Consider the following 20,358-nt stretch of genomic DNA (forward strand, 5'->3'; position numbering starts at 1 on the left):
CCTGTCTGGTACAAGTACCCCCACCACACTCCCCCCTCTCTACCGAGCTTTCACTCGCCTCGAGCACACAGGCACTGTTGGGGTGAGTGACTCAACTTACAATGGCTAGTCCCAAGTCATTATTATTTATTTTTTTATTGTGTATTTTGCTACTTGTCTTATGACTCTCCTGCATGCTTTGTTGACTTGAGCTTTCTTGTTTACCCTACTGTGGGACAGACTATGGTTGTTATTGAAATGATGAAACGTTAATATTGTCGCATCATTTCAAATGTCTAGCACCCTGAAGATACTGTATCTCCCTCTGCACTGATGGCATTATATGTGCTATATTTCTTGACCTATAATCTGTACCACTTACTGTAAAAGTTTTAATTTTCCTTGTTGATATAGAACATTTCAGGGACACCATACCATTCTGTTGAACCTACCTCATGTATTCATGCATTTGTTCCCCCCTCTCTTTCTCCCTAGCTCTCTCCCTCCCTCCAGCTAAGGCCATTCATCACCAGTGTGAGTCTCTGATGGGAGATGACCTGGTCAACCTGGCTGTGGTCATGGAGGACAAGTCCACTCAGGAGAAATTCCTGGCCTCAGAGGAGTTCAATATCACCATACTGGTATAGGCATCTCTTCAGAAAGTCTTTAACTTCACTTAGAGTATTTCAATTATGTTATACAGTACCACATTGGAGAATAATAGTGAAGACAAAAAATATGAAATAACACATGTGGAATCATGTAGTAACCAAAAAAGTGTTAAACGATTCAAAATATATTTATATTTTAGATTCTTCAAAGTAGCCACAGTTTGCCTTGATGACAGCTGTATTTATGGCCATAAGCCAACAAGAAAATGCTCATCCAGAATCGCTGCTCCTAGTGGTCTGGGACTTTAATGCAGGCAAACTTAAATCTGTTTTACCTCATTTCTACCAGCATGTCACATGTGCAACCAGAGGAAAAAAACCTCTAGACTACCTTTACTCCACACACAAAGACCCATACAAAGCTCTCCCTCGCTCTTCATTTGGCAAATCTCACCATAATTCTATCCTCCTGATTCCTGCGTACAAGTAAAACCTAAAGCAGGAAGTTATCAGTGACTCGCTCAATACGGAAGTGGTAAGATGGCGCAGATGCTACGCTACAGGACTGTTTTGCTAGCACAGACTGGAATATGTTCCAGGATTCATCCAATGGCATTTAGGAGTATTACACCTCGATAAGTGCATCGAAGACATCGTCCCCATAGTGACAGTATGTACATTTCCCAACCAGAAACCATGGATTACAGGCAACATCGGCACTGAGCTAAAGGCTGGAGCTGCCGCTTTCTAGGAGCGGGACACTAATCCAGATGCTTCTAAGAAATCCCGCTATGCCCTCAGACGAACCATTAAACAGGCAAAGTGTCAATAAAGGACTAAGATTGAATCCTACTATACCAGCTCTGACACTCATCGGATGTGGCAGGGCTTGAAAACTATTACAGACTACAAAGGGAAACCCAACCGCAAGCTGCCCAGTGACGAGAGCCTACCAGATGGGCTAAATGCCTTTTATGCTCGCTCCCAGGCAAGCAACACTGAAGAATGCATGAGAGCACCAGCTGTTCCGGACGACTGTGTGATCACGCTCTCTGTTGCTGCTGTGAGCAAGACCTTTAAACAGGTAAACATTCACAAAGTACCGGGGCCATACCGATTTTTTTTTATTTTTTTTTTTTTACCTTTATTTAACCAGGCAAGTCAGTTAAGAACACATTCTTATTTTCAATGACGGCCTGGGAACAGTGGGTTAACTGCCTGTTCAGGGGCAGAACGACAGATTTGTACCTTGTCAGCTCGGGGGTTTGAACTCGCAATCTTCCGGTTACTAGTCCAACGCTCTAATCACTAGGCTACGCTGCCGCGCAGACCAACTGGCAAGTGCCTTCACTGACATTTTCAACCTCTCCCTGACTGAGTCTGTATAACCTACATGTTTCAAACAGGCCACCATAGTCTCTATAACTGTTGTTATACTAAGGTTTTTATTCTAAGATAAATAAAAATGACCTATTATAGTCTCTAAAAGGAAAAATATTACCATCGTCTCTTGCGCATGTCCTTTTCATTTCATAATGCATCCTTATTTACAAAGCGATTATTATTATTATTAGATATTCTCACATTTGTAAATCCCAAACTCTAAAAGTAATTGGAAAGGTAGATACAAATGATTTGTGACATTGTGGTTACAGTTGTGCACCGGGGCCTCCCCACTCCTCTTTCTATTCTGGTTAGGGTCAGTTTGCTCTGTGCTCTGTTCTGTGAAGGGAGTATGCTACAGCCCAGTTACAGCTTGTTCTGATTATTTAGTGGCACCACAAATGTGAATGAATATTTACAAAACAATTTACCAAACAAAACACATAAAAAATAGCACAAAAAAATATGGATTTAACCTTTACTTAACTAGGCGAGTCAGTTAAGACCAAATTATTATTTACAATGCCATAATTATAAATATATATATTGGGGGGGGACACCCCCCCCCCCCCCAATATTCAAATATGCTCAAAATGACCCCCCCGCACCCAATTTAAATAAATAAATAAATTGCTATGCTACGACAACACGAAAGTCTAAGCTTCCATCAGAAGCAAATTCAGCTTTTGTCCAGATTGGCTTTTAAAATTGGAAGAAGGCACTGGAGAAGTTTAGTGAGCATGAAGACAGCCAGTGTCACAAATTACCTGTGATGACTCAGTTTCAGGAGCCAAATCCTGTTAATGTGCAACTTTCACATGAGCTTGAAAGACGGTAGCAACAAGCGAGGAGAAATCTTATGAAGATTGTTGGGGTTGTGAAGTACTTTTCGTGGCAAGGTCAGGCTTTTCGGGGCGTTGATAAGGAGAGTGGGAATTTCAGCCAGCTTCTAAAGTACAAGGCAGAGGGCCATGCAGAGCTGACCACCTGGCTGAAAGGTCACTTTAATTTCACCAGTTCCCAAATGCAAAACGAAATTTTGAAGCTGGTGGGCAATACAATCGTCAAAGAAATTGTCGGAAATAACATCAATGCCAGCGGTCCAGTTCACACTTATCATTGATGGTACCCAGGATATATCAGGAGTTGAGCAGGAGTCAACATGTTTGCGCTTTGTAGATGCAGATCTACAACCAAAGAAAGAATTCCTGGGACTCTACGAAGTGTCTTCAACGACAGGGAAAAATATAGCCAAGATGGCATTGTGATGTGATGATGCGTCTAGGACTTCCTCTGTTCCAACTTCAAGGACAAACATATGACGATGCCGCAAACATGGCTGGACGATTGCAGGGGGTGCAAGCCATTTTAAGGAAAGAACAACCGCTGGCTATGTATTGTCACTGTGGTCCACACTGCGTGAACTTAGTTACGCCAGCTGCCTGTGTAGCCTCTCCACTAGTAAGACATTCAGTGGGTCTGGTGCCTGGATTGGGGGGCTTCTTTAATCAATCTGGCAAGTTCAAGGTGATTTTCCAGGAAATCGCAAAATCAAAGCATGGTTTCACCTCGTTGAAACCTCTCTCTCCCACCAGGTGGAATGTTCGCACCTCTGCCATCCACTCAGTTCTCAGCCAGTATGAGTCAGTGCTGACAGCCCTTGAAGAAATGGCATCACGCAGCTCATCTGACACTTCCACCTAAGGCTAATTAATGGTCTTCATGGAACATTTCTAAAAGGGAGCACTGTGCTCGGCCTTGTAATGGCTGAAGACCTGGTGGGGCATTTGGAGTGCCTGAACACCTCCCTGCAGCTTAGGAAACAGACAGTTTCAGGCATGTTGGAGGCTGTGGACCATGTTAAAACAAGCATGTAGGACAAGCGAACAGAGGGGCACTTTGATGTTAAAGGCAGAGTTGCAATGAAAAAGCCATATCTCAGACTGGCCAATAAAAAGAAAAGATGAAGATGGGCAAAAGAACACAGACACTGAACAGAGGAACTCTGCCTAGAAGGCCAGCATCTCGGAGTCGCCTCTTCACTGTTGACATTGAAACGGGTGTTTTGCGGGAACTATTTAATGAAGCTGCCAGTTGAAAAATTGTGAGGCGTCTGTTTCTCAAACTAGACACTCTAATGTACTTGTCCTCAGTTGTGCACCAGGGCCTCCCACTCCTCTTTCTATTCTGGTTAGAGCCAGTTTGCGCTGTTCTGTGAAGGGAGTAGTACACAGCATTGTTCAAGATCTTCAGTTACATGGCAATTTATCACATGGAATAGCCTTCATTTAGACTGACAAGTTTCAGAAGAAAGTTCTTTGTTTCTTGCCATTTTGAGCCTGTAATCGAACCCACACATGCTGATGCTACTAAATACTCAACTAGTCTAAAGAAGGCCAGTTTTATTGCTTCTTTAATCAGAGCAACAGTTTTCAGCTGTGCTAACATAATTGCTAAAGGGTTTTCTAATGATCAATTAGCCTTTTAAAATGATAAACTTGGATTAGCTAAGACAACGTGCCATTGGAACACAGGAGTGATGGTTGCTGATAGTTATTCCATAACAAATCAGCCGTTTCCAGCTATAATAGTCATTTACAACATTAACAATGTCTACTGTATTTCTGATAAATTTGGAAAAACATTAATGGACAAAAAATGTGCTTTTCTTTCAAAAACATGCACATTTTTTAAGTGACCCCAAACTTTTGAACAGTAGTGTACATGTTTTGTACACACTGGCCCGTTGTCCAATTCTTTGTCCACTGATCTCCATGGATGGTTGTCGACATGGTTGTATGCTCTGCAAAAACACATTCACGTTTTTAGTACACAATTATCCATTTTATTACACAGTATGCCTACACATTGATAGGCTATATACACTTTTTTTTAAAGAAAAGGCACTGAAACCAAAATACCTTTTAGTTGTGGTGATCCTCTCAGCTCCGGCTCATAATGGCTTATTTTGTAATCCAATGCATTGAACGAATGCATTAATTACAGTCATTTATTATTCTCATTCTCGGACTGGAAACATTGTTTGCAGAGTTCACGATCTCATTTTCAAATCCTTGTTTAATTCAAAAATAACGATATTTTGGGAGATAATTTGGTTTTCAAATAACCGATAAAGGCCAAAATAATATGAATATATATAATATGAATATATAATATTAAATATTAAAATATTTATTTCTGTTTTTAGAGGGAGAGGCACCAAAAGCCCACCGTGCCTATTTTTTGGGACATGGACATCCCGGCAGGCCAAACCCTCCCCTAACCCTGACGATGCTTGGCCAATTGTGCGCCGCCCTATGGGACTCCCCATCAGGGTCGGATGTTATACAGCCTGGGACTGTAGTGATGCTTCTTGCCTTGAGATGCAGTTCCTTAGACCACTGTGCCACTCAGGAGCCATGACCAACATGACCATTATATATTGTCCTGCTAATAGCCCATCCTAGAAACGTTGTTTACAGAATTCACAGCCTGCTTCGCTTGTGAAAAACAGGGTTAATAATAATAGTAATACCTTTTCCCCCCTTCCACTTGTTAAAGGTTCCAATTGATAACGTTTTTTTAATCAATTAGTATATTTGAGTTTAACGCGGGTAGGCTATTGCTTCAAATCCTATTGCTTTTATATAATTCTATATTAATTAATAATGAACTAATAATAATTGTTTTGTTTAAAAAATAATGGGTCTCCTGGTCTCTAGCACGGGTATCGAACCAGCATCTTTAGCAACACAGTTGACACTGTAATGCAGACTGCTGCGCCACTCTGCTGTATTATGAATGAGTGAGTCACTCAACTTTATGTAGGTGCCGAGGCTATATGACTGCGCTGCCAACTTGATTATTTAGCAGACATCACTTCCTTATATTCAGTCAACACATATATTTTAAGAATATCATGGAGTATAATTGAACATTTCTCTTAGAATAAAAACCTTGGTGTAATTAATGTCTTGTTGGTAGGATAGTCTCGAATGAAGCTCATCCAGTTTATTTTCCAGTGATTGTACGTTCGCCAGTAGGATGGATGCTAACGGCACATTATCCACTCGCCGACTAATTCTCTCCAAGCACCCATATATCGGCTTAATCAGAAATGACCTTTAAATGTTTACAACATGTTTATGTTTGTCTCTTCTCTTTTACTCCTTGTACTTTTAAATTGGTTTATATCTTGTTAGACAATTGGTGGTTGGCATTATTTGAAAAATATTCCTAACATTATTGAGTTCACACCTGCATTGCTTGCTGTTTGGTGTTTTAGGCTGGGTTTCTGATGTAAAAAGGGCTTTATAAATACATTTGATTGATTGAGATCAGTGCAGTAAGCATCCACTTGAGGGTGCTATTGGCCCACATTTTCTCATTTGTATTCCTGACAATCTAAAAATCTAAGTTAGTTAAATACATGACCTAATAATTTTATTTGCTTGAGGTATCTGTATGCTAACCCCCTCTGCAAAATTATTATTTGGTTTGAATGCGTTCTGGTTGAATATGAGTACATTATTTTTTTCTATTTGTCTTCAATTTGTCCAATCATGGCATCTTGAAACAAAAGTTCTCATGGGATCGTGCCATGTCAGAAAAATGTACATTCAGTTAAGGTCTGAAATGTTACAGATTGTGCGATAGAAACTTAACCGTTGTGTAGTAGAAATGTACCCCGCCTTCACTAAACCCCTAAAATAAAGCAGCTTAATTGACTTTTAAACTCCAAATCTATTTTGCATGAAGACACAACCTGTCATTCATCCCAAACCTTGTGAATATCTGGGTTTTCCCTCTTCCTAATGCAGAAAGACTGCATTTAATCAGTGGACACCACTCATTTTTTATTACAACACACCTGTCATAATTGTTTTATTTACTAAAGTAGAGGATTATTATTATTATTATTATTTCTAAAGGTACTTCATAGGTGTAAACACACATTTTATAGCAAGAGATAGCACTTGTATAGCCTAAGAAAGTAGCAGAACTGTGCAGTAGTTTTGAATGCATTTTATTGAAGGGAAACGATAACAGTCTTGAACTTTTTGACAACATAGTGATATATTCTTATTTACTGTACAATGAGGAATTCAACTACAAAATACGAGTCTTCTCCCCCCATTTTTTTAAACCATTGCTCACACCCACAAGGTGTATCAACAACAACAATAAATAAGAATAAGATAATAGATACTAAACAAAAATGTGAAGAACATAAATCTATCAACTCTAATAAGCACATGTAGGACAGTATGCACGTGTGGGTGCATATGGACTTTGCAGATGTATTTCTCACATGTGCAGCACATAGTATTTGTTTTACAGTCCTTCTTTTGGGGGACAGAATTGGCATCTCCTCTTCTTGCCTGCCCCAGCTGCAGTCTCAGGTGGATCAGGACAAGATTCAGCCCACTGAACAGTTTTCACAAGCGCTGCAGACGCTGCTGTGTGGGGGAAGCGCTCCCTTCTTTGAATGTGTGGGGTTACAAGTGCCTTTCCCAGCTGCTCCAGGAACACCCTCCTCTTGTTCCGTCGATCAGGCATCCAGGTAGGGTTGATCTTGTTCCAGATCACGAAGGCAATGTATGAGGACACATCAATGATATTATGGAAGATGACCAGGGGCCAGCCGGCAGTCAACCTCCTGCAGCTGTAAGTTCCCATCACCTTGTCCAGGTTGTCCACGCCTCCTGTATTGTGGTTGTAGTCCAGGATGATTGCTGGCTTCCTGTCCTCATGATCACTGATCTCATCTGTTTTGTGCAGTGTGCCCAGGAGGACCACATTATTGTTCCTCTTTGGGAGGTAAGAAACTAGAGTGGTGGTGGGGGTGAAGGCAAACTTTGATTAGGCCTCTCTCTCCCCCTTGTTGCGAGGAGTGCAGGGGGGAGCTCAGGCTTGTTCTTTCTAACTGTGCCAAACATGGTGATCTTCCTCTTCAGGAGCTGCTGGCTGAGTTCAATCAGTAGCACACAATCTCAATTTCTTATTGTATGTGTGTGTGTTTCTTTGTGTTTTTTTTGTGGTGTGTAAATTATTTTAGAACTGCCGGGTCAAAAATTACCCTAAGACAATTTTGGTAGCCTGGTGGTGTACAGATTTCATGGAAATATGTGACCCGATTCGGGAAACTAGGCATATGTCGCAAGTCATGATTTCACAAGAGAGCATTTCTTTTAGCAAAATGCGTTTTTTGGCAGAAATGCCTTCTAGTGAACTTTCATGTGCCTTAATATCAAACTTATATGCTGTAAATGTGAATAAAATGGTTAAATTACAAGCCTAGTTGGTTTAGTCTGTCTATTGGAGCTGGTCAGTATGTTTAGGTAATCGTGTCGAACGCGGCTTAAAAAAAACGTTTAGTAAAACTGCATAAACCTAATGTCAAGTTAAAGTGTACTGTTAGCTAGCTAACGTTAGCTGGTTGGCTGGCTCGCTAGCTAACGTTATGTGTATGCTCTCCACTTTCTGGAGGACCGTGTTTTGAAATCATTGGAATTTGAGTATGATAGCTAAGGAGATGGAGAATACACCAGTCTGGATTACTTTGTCAAACTAAAGCAACCATGCATTGCATCAGACAGGAGATGTGTCCAACCATTATATTTTCAGATATTACACATATCTAATTGATTTATTATTATTTATTTTTTAAATATATTTTTAATTATTTTTTTTACCCCTTTTTCTTCCCAATTTCGTGGTATCCAATTGTTTTAGTAGCTAATATCTTGTCTCATCGCTACAACTCCCGTACGGGCTCGGGAGAGACGAAGGTTGAAAGTCATGTGTCCTCCGATACACAACCCAACCAAGCCGCACTGCTTCTTAACACAGCGTGCATCCAACCCGGAAGCCAGACGCACCAATGTGTCGGAGGAAACACCGTGCACCTGGCAACCTTGGTTAGCGTGCACTGCGCCCGGCCTGCCACAGGAGTCGCTGGTGCGCGATGAGACAAGGATATCCCTACCGGCCAAGCCCTCCCTAACCCGGACGACGCTAGGCCAATTGTGCGTCGCCCCACGCTGTCTGGGTCGCTAGCTGATGTTATGTGTTGGATCTTATTGTAATGAAACAGCAGGGAGCAGGTCTCGAACTTTCGAGCCCGAGGTCCGGCTCGCTAGCGACTGTGCCGTAACAGTTTATTAATCCAACAGGGGCAGGCAAAAGACAGGTCAATTGCAGGCAGTAAAGGTCAACACTGGGAAACCAGGAACAACCGAGAGACAGGAACAGAGGGAAAAACGCTGGTAGACTTGACGAAACAAAACAAACTGGCAACAGACAAACAGTACACAGGGGATAATGGGGAAGATGGGCAACACCTGGAGGGGGGTGGAGACAATCACAAAGACAGGTGAAACAGATCACGGTGTGACAGATGTAGCTTATTAAATCCACTACAATCAGTGTAGATGAATGGGAGGAGACAGGTTAAAGATGTATTTTTTAAGTCTTGAGATAATTGAGACATGCATTGTGTATGTGTGCCATTCAGAGGGTGAATGGGCAAGACTAAATATTTTAAGTGCCTTTGAATGGGATATGGTAGTGGGTGGGAGTCACACCTGTTTGAGTGTCTTAAGAACACAACTGTGGGAAGCATTGGAGTCAACATGGGCCAGCATCCCTGTGGAACGCTTTTGACACGTTGTGGAGTCCATGCCCGACAAATTGAGGCTGGTCGGAAGGCAAAAGTAGACGTCAAATGACCTATTAGCTGAAAATTCTGGAATACAGTTCAAATGTGTAGTCAGTGAGCAATTCGATTTGAAATAAGATACACTTTTCTCAGAATGTAATTAATTTATCTTTATTAATCTATTATAATTGTCCGTCAAATGAAAAATCAACAATAAAACCTTATATACAAATCATAGCTAAGCTGAAAGGCACTGTAATAGGCACATGCATGTCCAAAGACAATCATACCATTTTCATTACATACAGGCTATATAAACATTCATGGAGAAAGATAACAACAATTGTACACCGATCAATTCAGGAAACAGAATAAGATTCAGTCGCCAGACTAAGTGCTCTATTCAATCTGTAAACCCGAAGTGTTACATATTCTGGGATAGAAATGTAAAGGTAATTTACGATTGAGCTGACCCATTGTGAATGCAATCACCGCTAAAGCAGGAACATTGCCTTTAAATTTCAGTCACGCTTTAAAGCTGAACTTCCGCGATGCGGATTGAATAGAGCCCTAAGTTCTCTCCATGACAAATGTATACGCTAAAAAGACGTTTCACAAGGAATTGGTATTTCTTAAGTTAAGTATATGATTTCCTTGTGCTTTGTCAGGTTGCTTTGACTGTTTGTCTTTCTGTCTGTCTGTCTGTCTGATACTCTTTGCTTAGTTGCAAATGAAGGATGCAGAGTTGGCTTTTACCAATTATTTTTCAAAGTGTGGCATGGAATGGTTAAGATATTTGAGTATTAATCTTTGGTATATTAGATAACAACATTAAACAGTCATCTCCGGTAGGGTTGGAAGTATTTTGCCCGGATTAGATTGACTGCATAAGTGTGTTTGTGGCAAATCAATAGAATATTCAATTAAATGATTTATGACATATCATGGGTCAATGGACTATGAATCAAATGTTATGGTAAAATCCGAAAATGGTTGCTATCTCCATCTTCCTTTTTAGATAATTGTAGCTGGTAGGTTTTGCAAAAATCCTCTCCCATTTCTTTCTTTTAGGTCTCAGCTCATAATTATGTGATTGGACACTTGACTGATTTGTATTTTCATCTACAATATAATTTTGATCAGGCATAACTGAACTGATCAATAAATACCGTAGGTCACAAATTATAGGTAAAAAACTATAAATATTCAGACTATGAATGAATCAATAACCTGCTGAATGAGACAGAGCTACTATTGGGGCAATAGTTATAATAGAAATGTACAATGTATCAAAAAAGCCATGTGAAAAGATCAAGTCAAGGTAGGATTTATCCTTAATAACTTGCTGGTAGTGTCTACTAGAAGGTCTCTTATCTTAACCATTTCCTCTATCCCATTCCTAATAAGAAAAGTTAGCACACAACAAACAAATAAACTAAATTAAACTAATCATCCCCACGTAAGGACTAAATGCACTTACAGTTGAAGTTGGAAGTTTACATACACTTAGGTTGGAGTCATTAAAACTCATTTTTCAACCACTCCACAAATGTCTTGTTAACAAACTATAGTTTTGGGGAGTCAGTTACTTTGTGCATGACACAAGTCATTTTTCCAACAATTGTTTACAGAAAGAATATTTCACTTACAATTCACTGTTTCACAATTCCAGTGGGTCAGAAGTTTACATACACTAAGTTGACTGTGCCTTTAACCTTTTTTGGGATAGGGGGCAGAATTTTCACTTTTGGATGAAAAGCGTGCCCAGAGTGAACTGCCTCCTACTCTGTCCCAGATGCTAATATATGCATATTATTATTAGTATTGGATAGAAAACACCCCGAAGTTTCTAAAACAGTTATACTCTGTGAGTATAACAGTACTCATATGGCAGGTGAAAACCTGAGAGAAATTCAACCAGGAGGTGGGACATCTGAGGTTTGTAGTTTTTCAAAGCTTGGCCTACCGAATACACATTGAGATAGATATGGATGAGGTTGCACTTCCTACAGCTTCCACTAGATGTCAACCGTCCTTTGAAACGTGAATGAGGATTCTACTATAAAGGAGGGGCTCATGAGACCTCTTTGAGTCAGTGGTCTGGCTGAGAGCCTTGGTCTCATGACGTGCGCTCCCGACAGAGTTACCTTGCGTTCCAGTGTTTTTCTGAAGACAAAGGAATTCTCCGGTTGGAACACTATTGATGTTTTATGTTAAAAACATCCTAACGATTGATTCCATACATCGTTTGATATGTTTCTAAAATACTGTAATGTAACTTTTCGAGTTTTTGTCTGGATGAAGTGCCTGCACCTCATGAAGATGGATTACTGAGCTGAACACGCTAACAACAAGTGGCGATTTGGACATAAATTATGGAACTATATGGAACAAATCAGTCATTTATTGTTGAACTGGGATTCCTGGGAGTACCTTCTGATGAAGGTCAAAGGTAAGTGAATATTTATGGTGTTGTTTCTAACTTTGTTGTTTCCATAATGGAGGACATTCCTCTGGCTGTTTTGGGTTCTGAGCACCGTTCTCAGATTATGCTTTTTCCGTTAACAAAAATTTAAATCTGACACAGCGGTTGCATTATGGAGAAGTCTATCTTTAATTCTGTGAATAACACTAATATATTTTATCAATGTTTATTATGAGTATTTCTGCAAAATCACCGGATGTTTTGGAATCAAAACATTACTGCACGTAACGCACCAATGTAAACTGAGATTTTTGGATATAAATATGCAAATTATCGAACAAAACATACATGTATTGTGTAACATGATGTCCTATGAGTGTCATCTGATGAAGATCATCAAAGGTTAGTGATTAATTTGATCTATATTTCTGCTTTTTGTGACTCTGAGTGTAGCACCTCCGTAAACAAAGACAGAAAACATATTTCAAACCTGCAGGCGCGACACAAATCTCAGAAATAAAAATATAAATCATGTTATACTCAAAGACATGATTCAAACAGTTTTAGAAACTTCAGAGTGTTTTCTATCCAAATATACTAATAATATGCATATCTTATCTTCTGGGGATGAGTAGTAGGCAGTTGAATTTGGGCATGCATTTCATCCGGATGTGAAAATACTGCCCCCTGTCACCAAGAAGTTTTTGGACAACAAAGTCAAGGTATTGGAGTGGCCATCACAAAGCCTTGACCTCAATCCTATAGAACATTTTGGGCAGAACTGAAAAAGTGTGTGCGAGCAAGGAGGCCTACAAACCTGACTCAGTTACAGCAGCTCTGTCAGGAGGAATGGGCCAAAATTCACCCATCTCATTGTGGGAAGCTTGTGGAAGGCTACCCGAAACGTTTGACCCAAGTTAAACAATTTAAAGGCAATGCTACCAAATACTAATGGGGTGCCTGTAAACTGCTGACCCACTGGGAATGTGATGAATGAAATAAAAGCTGAAATAAATCATTCTCTCTACTATTATTCAGACATTTCACATTCTTAAAATAAAGTGGTGATCCTAACTGACATAAGACAGTGATTTTTTACGAGGATTGTCAGGAATTGTGACAAACTGAGTTAAATGTATTTTGCTAAGGTGTATGTAAACTTCCGACTTCAACTGTAGATCACCTAGGTCAGGGATGGGTAACTTTGATGGGTCTGGGGGCCACAAGAAACTGAACTCATTATGAGGGATGGTAGTTGCTTGCGGGTCACACCAACCACATTGAGAGCAAAGCATTTTAGCAGCCCTCCTCTTGACAGCGGAGAGACATTGTTTTAAAATTTGAGAGTTCATTTCGTGCAATTCTACACATTTTGCCATGGGGCATAGAGAAAATGTGGAGCTTTAAAGAAAGTTTGCTACAATTCTACACATTTTGCCATGGGGCGTAGAGAAAATGTGGAGCTTTGAAGAAAGTTTGCTACAATTCTACACATTTTGCCATGGAGCGGAAAGAAGATTCAGCAATTTTGCAACGCATTTCCTGCAATTCTACTCATTTTGCCACGGGCGGTGAAGAACATTTGCTGTTTTACAGCGACATTTTTGTAATTCTACACATTTTGCCGTAGGCTGGTGAGAAATGTTTGCAGTATATAATATGATATCTGAGTGAGACAGACTAACAAAATCAATGGTGGCCCCCGGCCGGTAATTCAACCATTTTTGCTGGTTTAGATAGCTGACCGCTAGACGAACTTACCAATCTAAAACATTTTAGCTGATATGGCCTAATTGACATAACAAGAGAAAAACTGCGGAGGCCACCAGTTGCCCATCCCTGACCTTGGTCATTATTTTCAGTGCAACAATCTAAAGTTCCAAAGTGGGATACCTTTCACATGTAAAAGTCCCTGTGTGAACGGGTGAAAGCACATGTACAATTTCCAGTAACAATTGCGTTTCCCTGCTGATACAAAGATTGGTCCGTCATTCTTTGCTTTTGTATGGTGGTGAATCGTCGCTGCCCTCCACCCAATTGGTCCATTGGACAGGAAGCGGCATCACCAGGCAGGAACTGGCTAAAGGCATGATGGGGTTGTTATAGCGCCCACTAGAGGTAGTCCAGCTCCAGTGCATGACTTAGAGCCTCCAGGTCAGGCCGACACGACACTCTCCAGAAAGGCATGTTCTTCTGCAAGACACAAACAGACATGTTTAGAACATTGACTAAACTAGCTACTGCAAGGAACAAAAGGACATGTTTAAAATGTGGAGCACTGGCTAAACTAGATACTGCAAGGAACAAAAGGACATGTTTAAAATGTGGAGCACTGGCTAAACTAGATACTGCAAGGAACAAAAGGACATGTTTAAAATGTGGAGCACTGGCTAAACTAGCTACTGCAAGGAACAAAAGGACATGTTTAAAATGTGGAGCACTGGCTAAACTAGATACTGCAAGGAACAAAAGGACATGTTTAAAATGTAGAGCACTGGCTAAACTAAATACTGCAAGGAACAAAATGACATGTTTAAAATGTGGAGCACTGGCTAAACTAGATACTGCAAGGAACAAAAGGACATGTTTAAAATGTGGAGCACTGGCTAAACTAGATACTGCAAGGTACAAAAGGACATGTTTAAAATGTGGAGCACTGGCTAAACTAGATACTGCAAGGTACAAAAGGACATGTTTAAAATGTGGAGCACTGGCTAAACTAGATACTGCAAGACACAAACAGAAATGTTTTAAATGCTGAACACTGGCTAAACTAGGTAGCTAATGTAACTAGCTGAACACTGACTAATGTGACTAGTTGGCTATTATTGTTCGGTTAACCACAGTCAAGTTGCCTAAGCTTGGCGAGCTAATACAATCTTAGACAGTGTTGGAGAGGGTTCAGTCAAACTAATACCGAACACAATTTCATCCTGCAGGATATAAACATTATTTTGTTTTTTCAAATAATAACAAGCAAACGCACCAAATAAAATGTGTGGGTGCATATTCAATTTAATCTGACTTCCTAGCATGAGAAATAAGGCAGGCGGTAATATCTTGTGTACCCCCACCCCTTTTCCTGGTTACATGTGAGTCTCACCTTCTTGGCTACAGACTCTTCCTCCACTCCGTCCCCTATGACCACGTACACTGCTCGCCGGCCGAACCTCTGGGCCACGCGCTCAAAGCAGCTCTCTTTCCCTGGAAAATAATTGTTGTGTTACTTTTAAAAATGTTAAGTGTTTAAAAGTAACCGTTAACAAATAAGTGTTAGACATATGTCAGTGTTCAAATTGTTTACAAATGAAGTGTTAAAAATGTTAAACGTAAGTGTTAACAAATAAGTGTTTAAATAACACTTAATAAAAATGTCACAAACATAAACAAGGATCGCACAAAACCAAAGTCTGCTAGTACTAGATTGTTTTCGCAGCGTGGTTGGGAAACATTTTCTGTCGGGTACTACTATCTGTGCACAATCAGCCCAACTGTGAATATAATATTCCTTCCTTGACACGATGAGTTGGGCTTTTTAACCCGAAACAAGTGTCCTACACCATAACGAGTGCTTGTGTGCTACCTCACCTGTCTTGGTGGCACTGTAGATGTTCTCTATGGGGAACGCTGAGCCCAGACCATAGAGCAGGACCTTGGACAGGGCTGGGATCAGCTGGGTGGTGGTCACCAGCACATTCACACAGTTTGGTCTGGAAACAGAGCGATGTCAACACATGATGTCAATATGTGTGTCATGTTCAAACAAGTACGATAATTGCCTGGTGTCAGTTTGAATGGGACAAAAAAAGAGTGACAACAAGGAAAAAATACCAGCCAACGGATATTTCAGCTCCCGATCTTAGTCTTGTCAATATTTCCTGGTTGTGTATATACTGTAGCTCTATAGAGTTCCAGGTTCAATTTCAATACTTATTTATTATATTTATTAACCATGCAAAACATCAATGGTCAATACATTTGGAGTACTGTCCATTTCATTTTTATGGATTACATACGCTAATATCACGTTACATTGTTTATTATTTTCCAAATAGTTCCACCATAGGGTAGCTAGGCAGTTGAGAAGGGGTGTGTCCTGACCTGGAGTTAATGAGGGCCAGGGCCTTGACAGCCTGGGTCAGCCACAGATCTGTCAGGACCTCCATCTCCCTCCGCAGCTGCAGCCATTCCTCCCGCTTGGGACTGCCCACCAAACCTGACACAATCACAATCACATTATTCATCATAGATTGGTATACAAATTGATAGCTGAGCAGTATATGAAGATGCAATGTTAATTATTTATTATGATCATGATTATACAGAATGAACCAATTTAAATTGACATTGTGATTTGTATATCAGTTAACCGCTAGAGAATATTTTACACACACACACACACACACACACACACACACACACACACACACACACACACACACACACACACACACACACACACACACACACACACACACACACACACACACACACACACACACACACACACACACACACACACACACACACACACACACACCTCTTCTAGCTCCTGTCAGAACCCACCTCCCACGTTGTTCTTGTAGGTGTTGTAGATTTCCTTTACTCTCCGGTAGCGGAAGGCTAGTTTCCTCATCCAGTCCACCCCACCATGGACACCTGAGCCCAGGCACAGAGTACCGGCACCCGCAGGGCTCTGGAACCCGTCTGTGCCAAAGTTATACATGCTGCAAGACAACAACCATGTCTAATCAATGTACACATTTAGTTGATGTTTGGTGGGATTTGACCAGTGCCTAAGACCAGAACCTTTAATTACGTGGAGTAGGCCTAGTATAATATAATAACTGAAGTAAGGTAACGAAATAAAATAAAAATCCTATAAAAAGAGCAAGGCTGAGACCAATAATAAAAATAAAGATGCCAACCATGAGAGAGAGGCCTTTGGATTTAAGACCAATAGCTGACAGTATAAATGACACAATAAATCAAACAAATTGAATATAGAATACATCTATATTATAAGTGTGTTATTATTAAGTTGGAGAACATGCAGTTTGCAAATCCAATGTAATGAGGTTCATAAATATTTTTGTGTGGAAAAGGGTAACATGCCCAAAAGCACTTAAATGGTAAGGAAGGCACATAGGCATTTGAGCAACATCTTGCACCTTTTCAACAATTTTTTTGAAATCTATCCTAAAATTTGTCATCAATTTACATAGTAAAATGTCTGGAATAAGCCAGACATGGAGAATGACAGTACTGTTCTGATGAGACGTTGAAGAATGATGATACTGTTATTAAATTGCCATGGCGAGAGAGCGAGAGACGCATACACGCACACAGAAAAACACACAGAAAAACACACAGAAAAACACACAAACAGAAAGGGACAGAGAGAGAGAGAGAGAGACAGCCCACTGGGCACAGATGTCAAGTCAACGTCTATTCCACGTTGGTTCGACGTAATTTCACTGAAATGACGAGGAAACAATGTTTTTTTTCAACCAGTGTCTGCCCAGTGGGAGATGTTTTCAAGAAAGAGAGCAGGACATATTTTCAATATACCCCCCCACCCCCACCCCCTCCTTTACTAAACCCACTCAGTGCTGATTTAAGTGTGGGGCCGAGTTGAGTTCAAGAGGAAAAGCTGTACAGTACCTCAAGTCCTGCCCATTGTCGTCTGACGCCACGTCATCAATATGAACTTGGTCACATTCCTGGGAAAGAAAGCGGATATATTAGAGAGGGAGATCCGTTTCAGAGCTGTGCACGGGCAGGTTTCTTAAGGGAGCCTAGGGGAGCGATAGAACAAAATAAAAAAATGTTAAACAAAAGACAACAGGGAGGCGGAAATAGGCTGCTGGGACATCCAGGCGCCAGAAGAAAAAAATGTACTTGGAATATGGGAGCATACCGGCTCTACTTGACACCACCACACTCCACTAATAAACCCCACTAAGATTTATACCACATCAACACCTTTTGCCAACTGCCCCCCCCCCCCCTAATATCTGAAGAACCTTCAGATATTCCCTCTCACCCCCCCCCCCCTAAGTTTTAGATGCACTATTGTTAAGTGACTGTCCCACTGGATGTCATAAGGTGAATGCACCAATTTGTAAGTCGCTCTGGATAAGAGCGTCTGCTAAATGACTTAAATGTAATGTAAATGTAATATATGCCCACTAAAAACAAGATCCACTGAACAGTATTTTGTGTAGTATTAATGTATTATTATTAAATTATTAAGATTTCTGGACTTTTGATATATTGGAAGTAAGGTCTATAGTAGATATAAGGCAGGGTAGTGAACTACTGTGAAAAAAGTTGCTTCCTCAAACAAATCCTAAAAACGAATTTCCCATGATGCTACTATATAATACATGCACTATCCTCCCACCTCCTCTCCACCAAATCCCTTTGAATCTCCACTTCTGATCTGCTATTCTCATTTCTTCCCTACTTTTATCCCCTGAAACCTACTTCAGTAAGTACTGACTTCAATCTCTTCTCTCACACAGCTACACCGGACTGAGACACAGGAAGACGCTAACTCATCACACTCTTAAATATCAGCATCCCTCATTCCCCCAATGCTCCCCTGACACTCTCCCAATGCTGCGACCCAGCTCCCACAGACACAGAGGGAATCGATAACACGACCCACAGAACCCAATAGGCTAAGCTATTTTTTTTATAGGCAGCTCTTAGACCCCGCAGCAGTCATTTCAACACCTCTCCAACTAAAGTGATTTAATGACAGGAATTGGCATGTAAGGACAAGTACATATCTGACGTGCAAAATTAACAGTGACATATGGAAGATTTTAGGCTATTCTCAAAGCACAAGACCACCACATTGTTGGAGCTAGTTAAATTAGCCTCCATTTCTTCAAAAAGTGTGTTTCTCTATAACCTGGTTATCATAGAGCTTTTCCTAGCTCGTAACTCTTCATCGCGTACAGGTTACTCAGCCTGTGGCATCTATTGGCGCTCTATTAGCTGCTGACAAACCTGAAGGAAAATGACTTCATAAATCAACCACAGCATATGACTAACAAAGATGGCCGCCACTAGTCGACTGTTTGAATGGGGAACTAACAACAGAGGATGACAAATAGAAGGAACTTAAAAAGCGGGTTTGAAAACTGCTTTTTCTGCCTTCTTCCCCTCAGCTGTTCCTCCTCCCCACAACTAATCTCCCTTTAAGAGACAGACACACACCTATAATTAACAACTCAGTGTTCCTTCTCACCACAAACCAAATTTAAGCCTGGTCTTTGTTAGAAAAAGGTCGTGGAATGCACAGAGAAAAACCTACCTGTTGTTCATGATGTTAAAAATACTCCAGTTTAACCCTAGCCCATTTAAACAGTTAGGCTTTCAACTCAAATCTTTTGAGAATATGACAGAGTAACCCGAACAATATGAAAGGGAATCTTTTTAAAACGTGATGTAGTATTGTCACGAGGGCTGTCACCTAAATCCTGGGAAAACTCCTGGCCCTGCTGATAGTATCAATTGAGGATGACGGATATAAGCAACGTTATGGATGATGCATAATAAAGAGGATGGATGATGTATGTGATTCCTAATAACAACAGTATGGACGCTCAATGATGGATAATAAGCACAAATATGGATGATAGATTATAAACAGAAGTGTGAATGTTAGATGATGGATGAGCAACAGTATGGATAACGGAGGATGGATAATAGATGATCGAATCCATCAGGTAAATAAGTCTCACCTCCAGGTCGTTGAAGAATAGCCGCGAGTCGGCCAAGTTGAAGATCATCTCCTCCATCCACAGTCCCAGCGACACTGCCTTGGACGAGTCCTGAAAAGGAGACACAACGACATTACAAAGGTCAATACAGCTGTTTTATACAAGGATGGACTTAGTTGTCATCTACTCTCCCATTGACACCAATGCATAACTCGGTGAACATTTGACTAAAGTGGAAGTTCGGTTTCGCCCCTTCACGAACCACTTGTTCACATGTGTTTAAGAGGACTTATTCTCATAACATTACTTTGCATAGGTCATTGTTCATCTCAGGAAAGAAAAGGTCGCCTCTCTTGATATTATTGATTATAGAAACAGCTAGGACGCACAGTGGTAAAGGATTTATGAATATGTAATGAATGTTGATCTTCTGCACGATACACCGTCGAATCAGCGGGACACAACCAAGCTTCAAATAGCAGATGAACTTGACTCTATATCCACACAGATAGATTTGAAGTGCAGTTGAATAGACCTGACTGAGATGTCGTAAGAGGTTTTGTA

General features: G+C 40.6%; 1 protein-coding gene across 2 annotated transcripts in view; it reads right to left on the reverse strand.

Moving 5' to 3' along the window:
• Positions 1-13,116: 13,116 nt before the first annotated feature.
• Positions 13,117-20,358, reverse strand: part of LOC124004336 (eyes absent homolog 2-like) — a 60,262-nt gene continuing 53,020 nt past the window's right edge. For both annotated transcript variants that reach the window (XM_046313164.1, XM_046313165.1), the window contains exons 10-16: positions 19,816-19,905; positions 17,723-17,781; positions 16,625-16,785; positions 16,160-16,274; positions 15,647-15,768; positions 15,162-15,262; positions 13,117-14,251 (exon numbers count right to left, since the gene is read on the reverse strand). In XM_046313164.1, the coding sequence (XP_046169120.1) occupies positions 14,171-14,251; positions 15,162-15,262; positions 15,647-15,768; positions 16,160-16,274; positions 16,625-16,785; positions 17,723-17,781; positions 19,816-19,905 (729 nt within the window). In that variant the 3' untranslated portion in view covers positions 13,117-14,170. The remainder of the gene's footprint in view (positions 14,252-15,161; positions 15,263-15,646; positions 15,769-16,159; positions 16,275-16,624; positions 16,786-17,722; positions 17,782-19,815; positions 19,906-20,358) is intronic.

Source organism: Oncorhynchus gorbuscha, linkage group LG18 (assembly GCF_021184085.1).
Source record: "Oncorhynchus gorbuscha isolate QuinsamMale2020 ecotype Even-year linkage group LG18, OgorEven_v1.0, whole genome shotgun sequence".
NCBI lineage: Eukaryota > Metazoa > Chordata > Actinopteri > Salmoniformes > Salmonidae > Oncorhynchus > Oncorhynchus gorbuscha.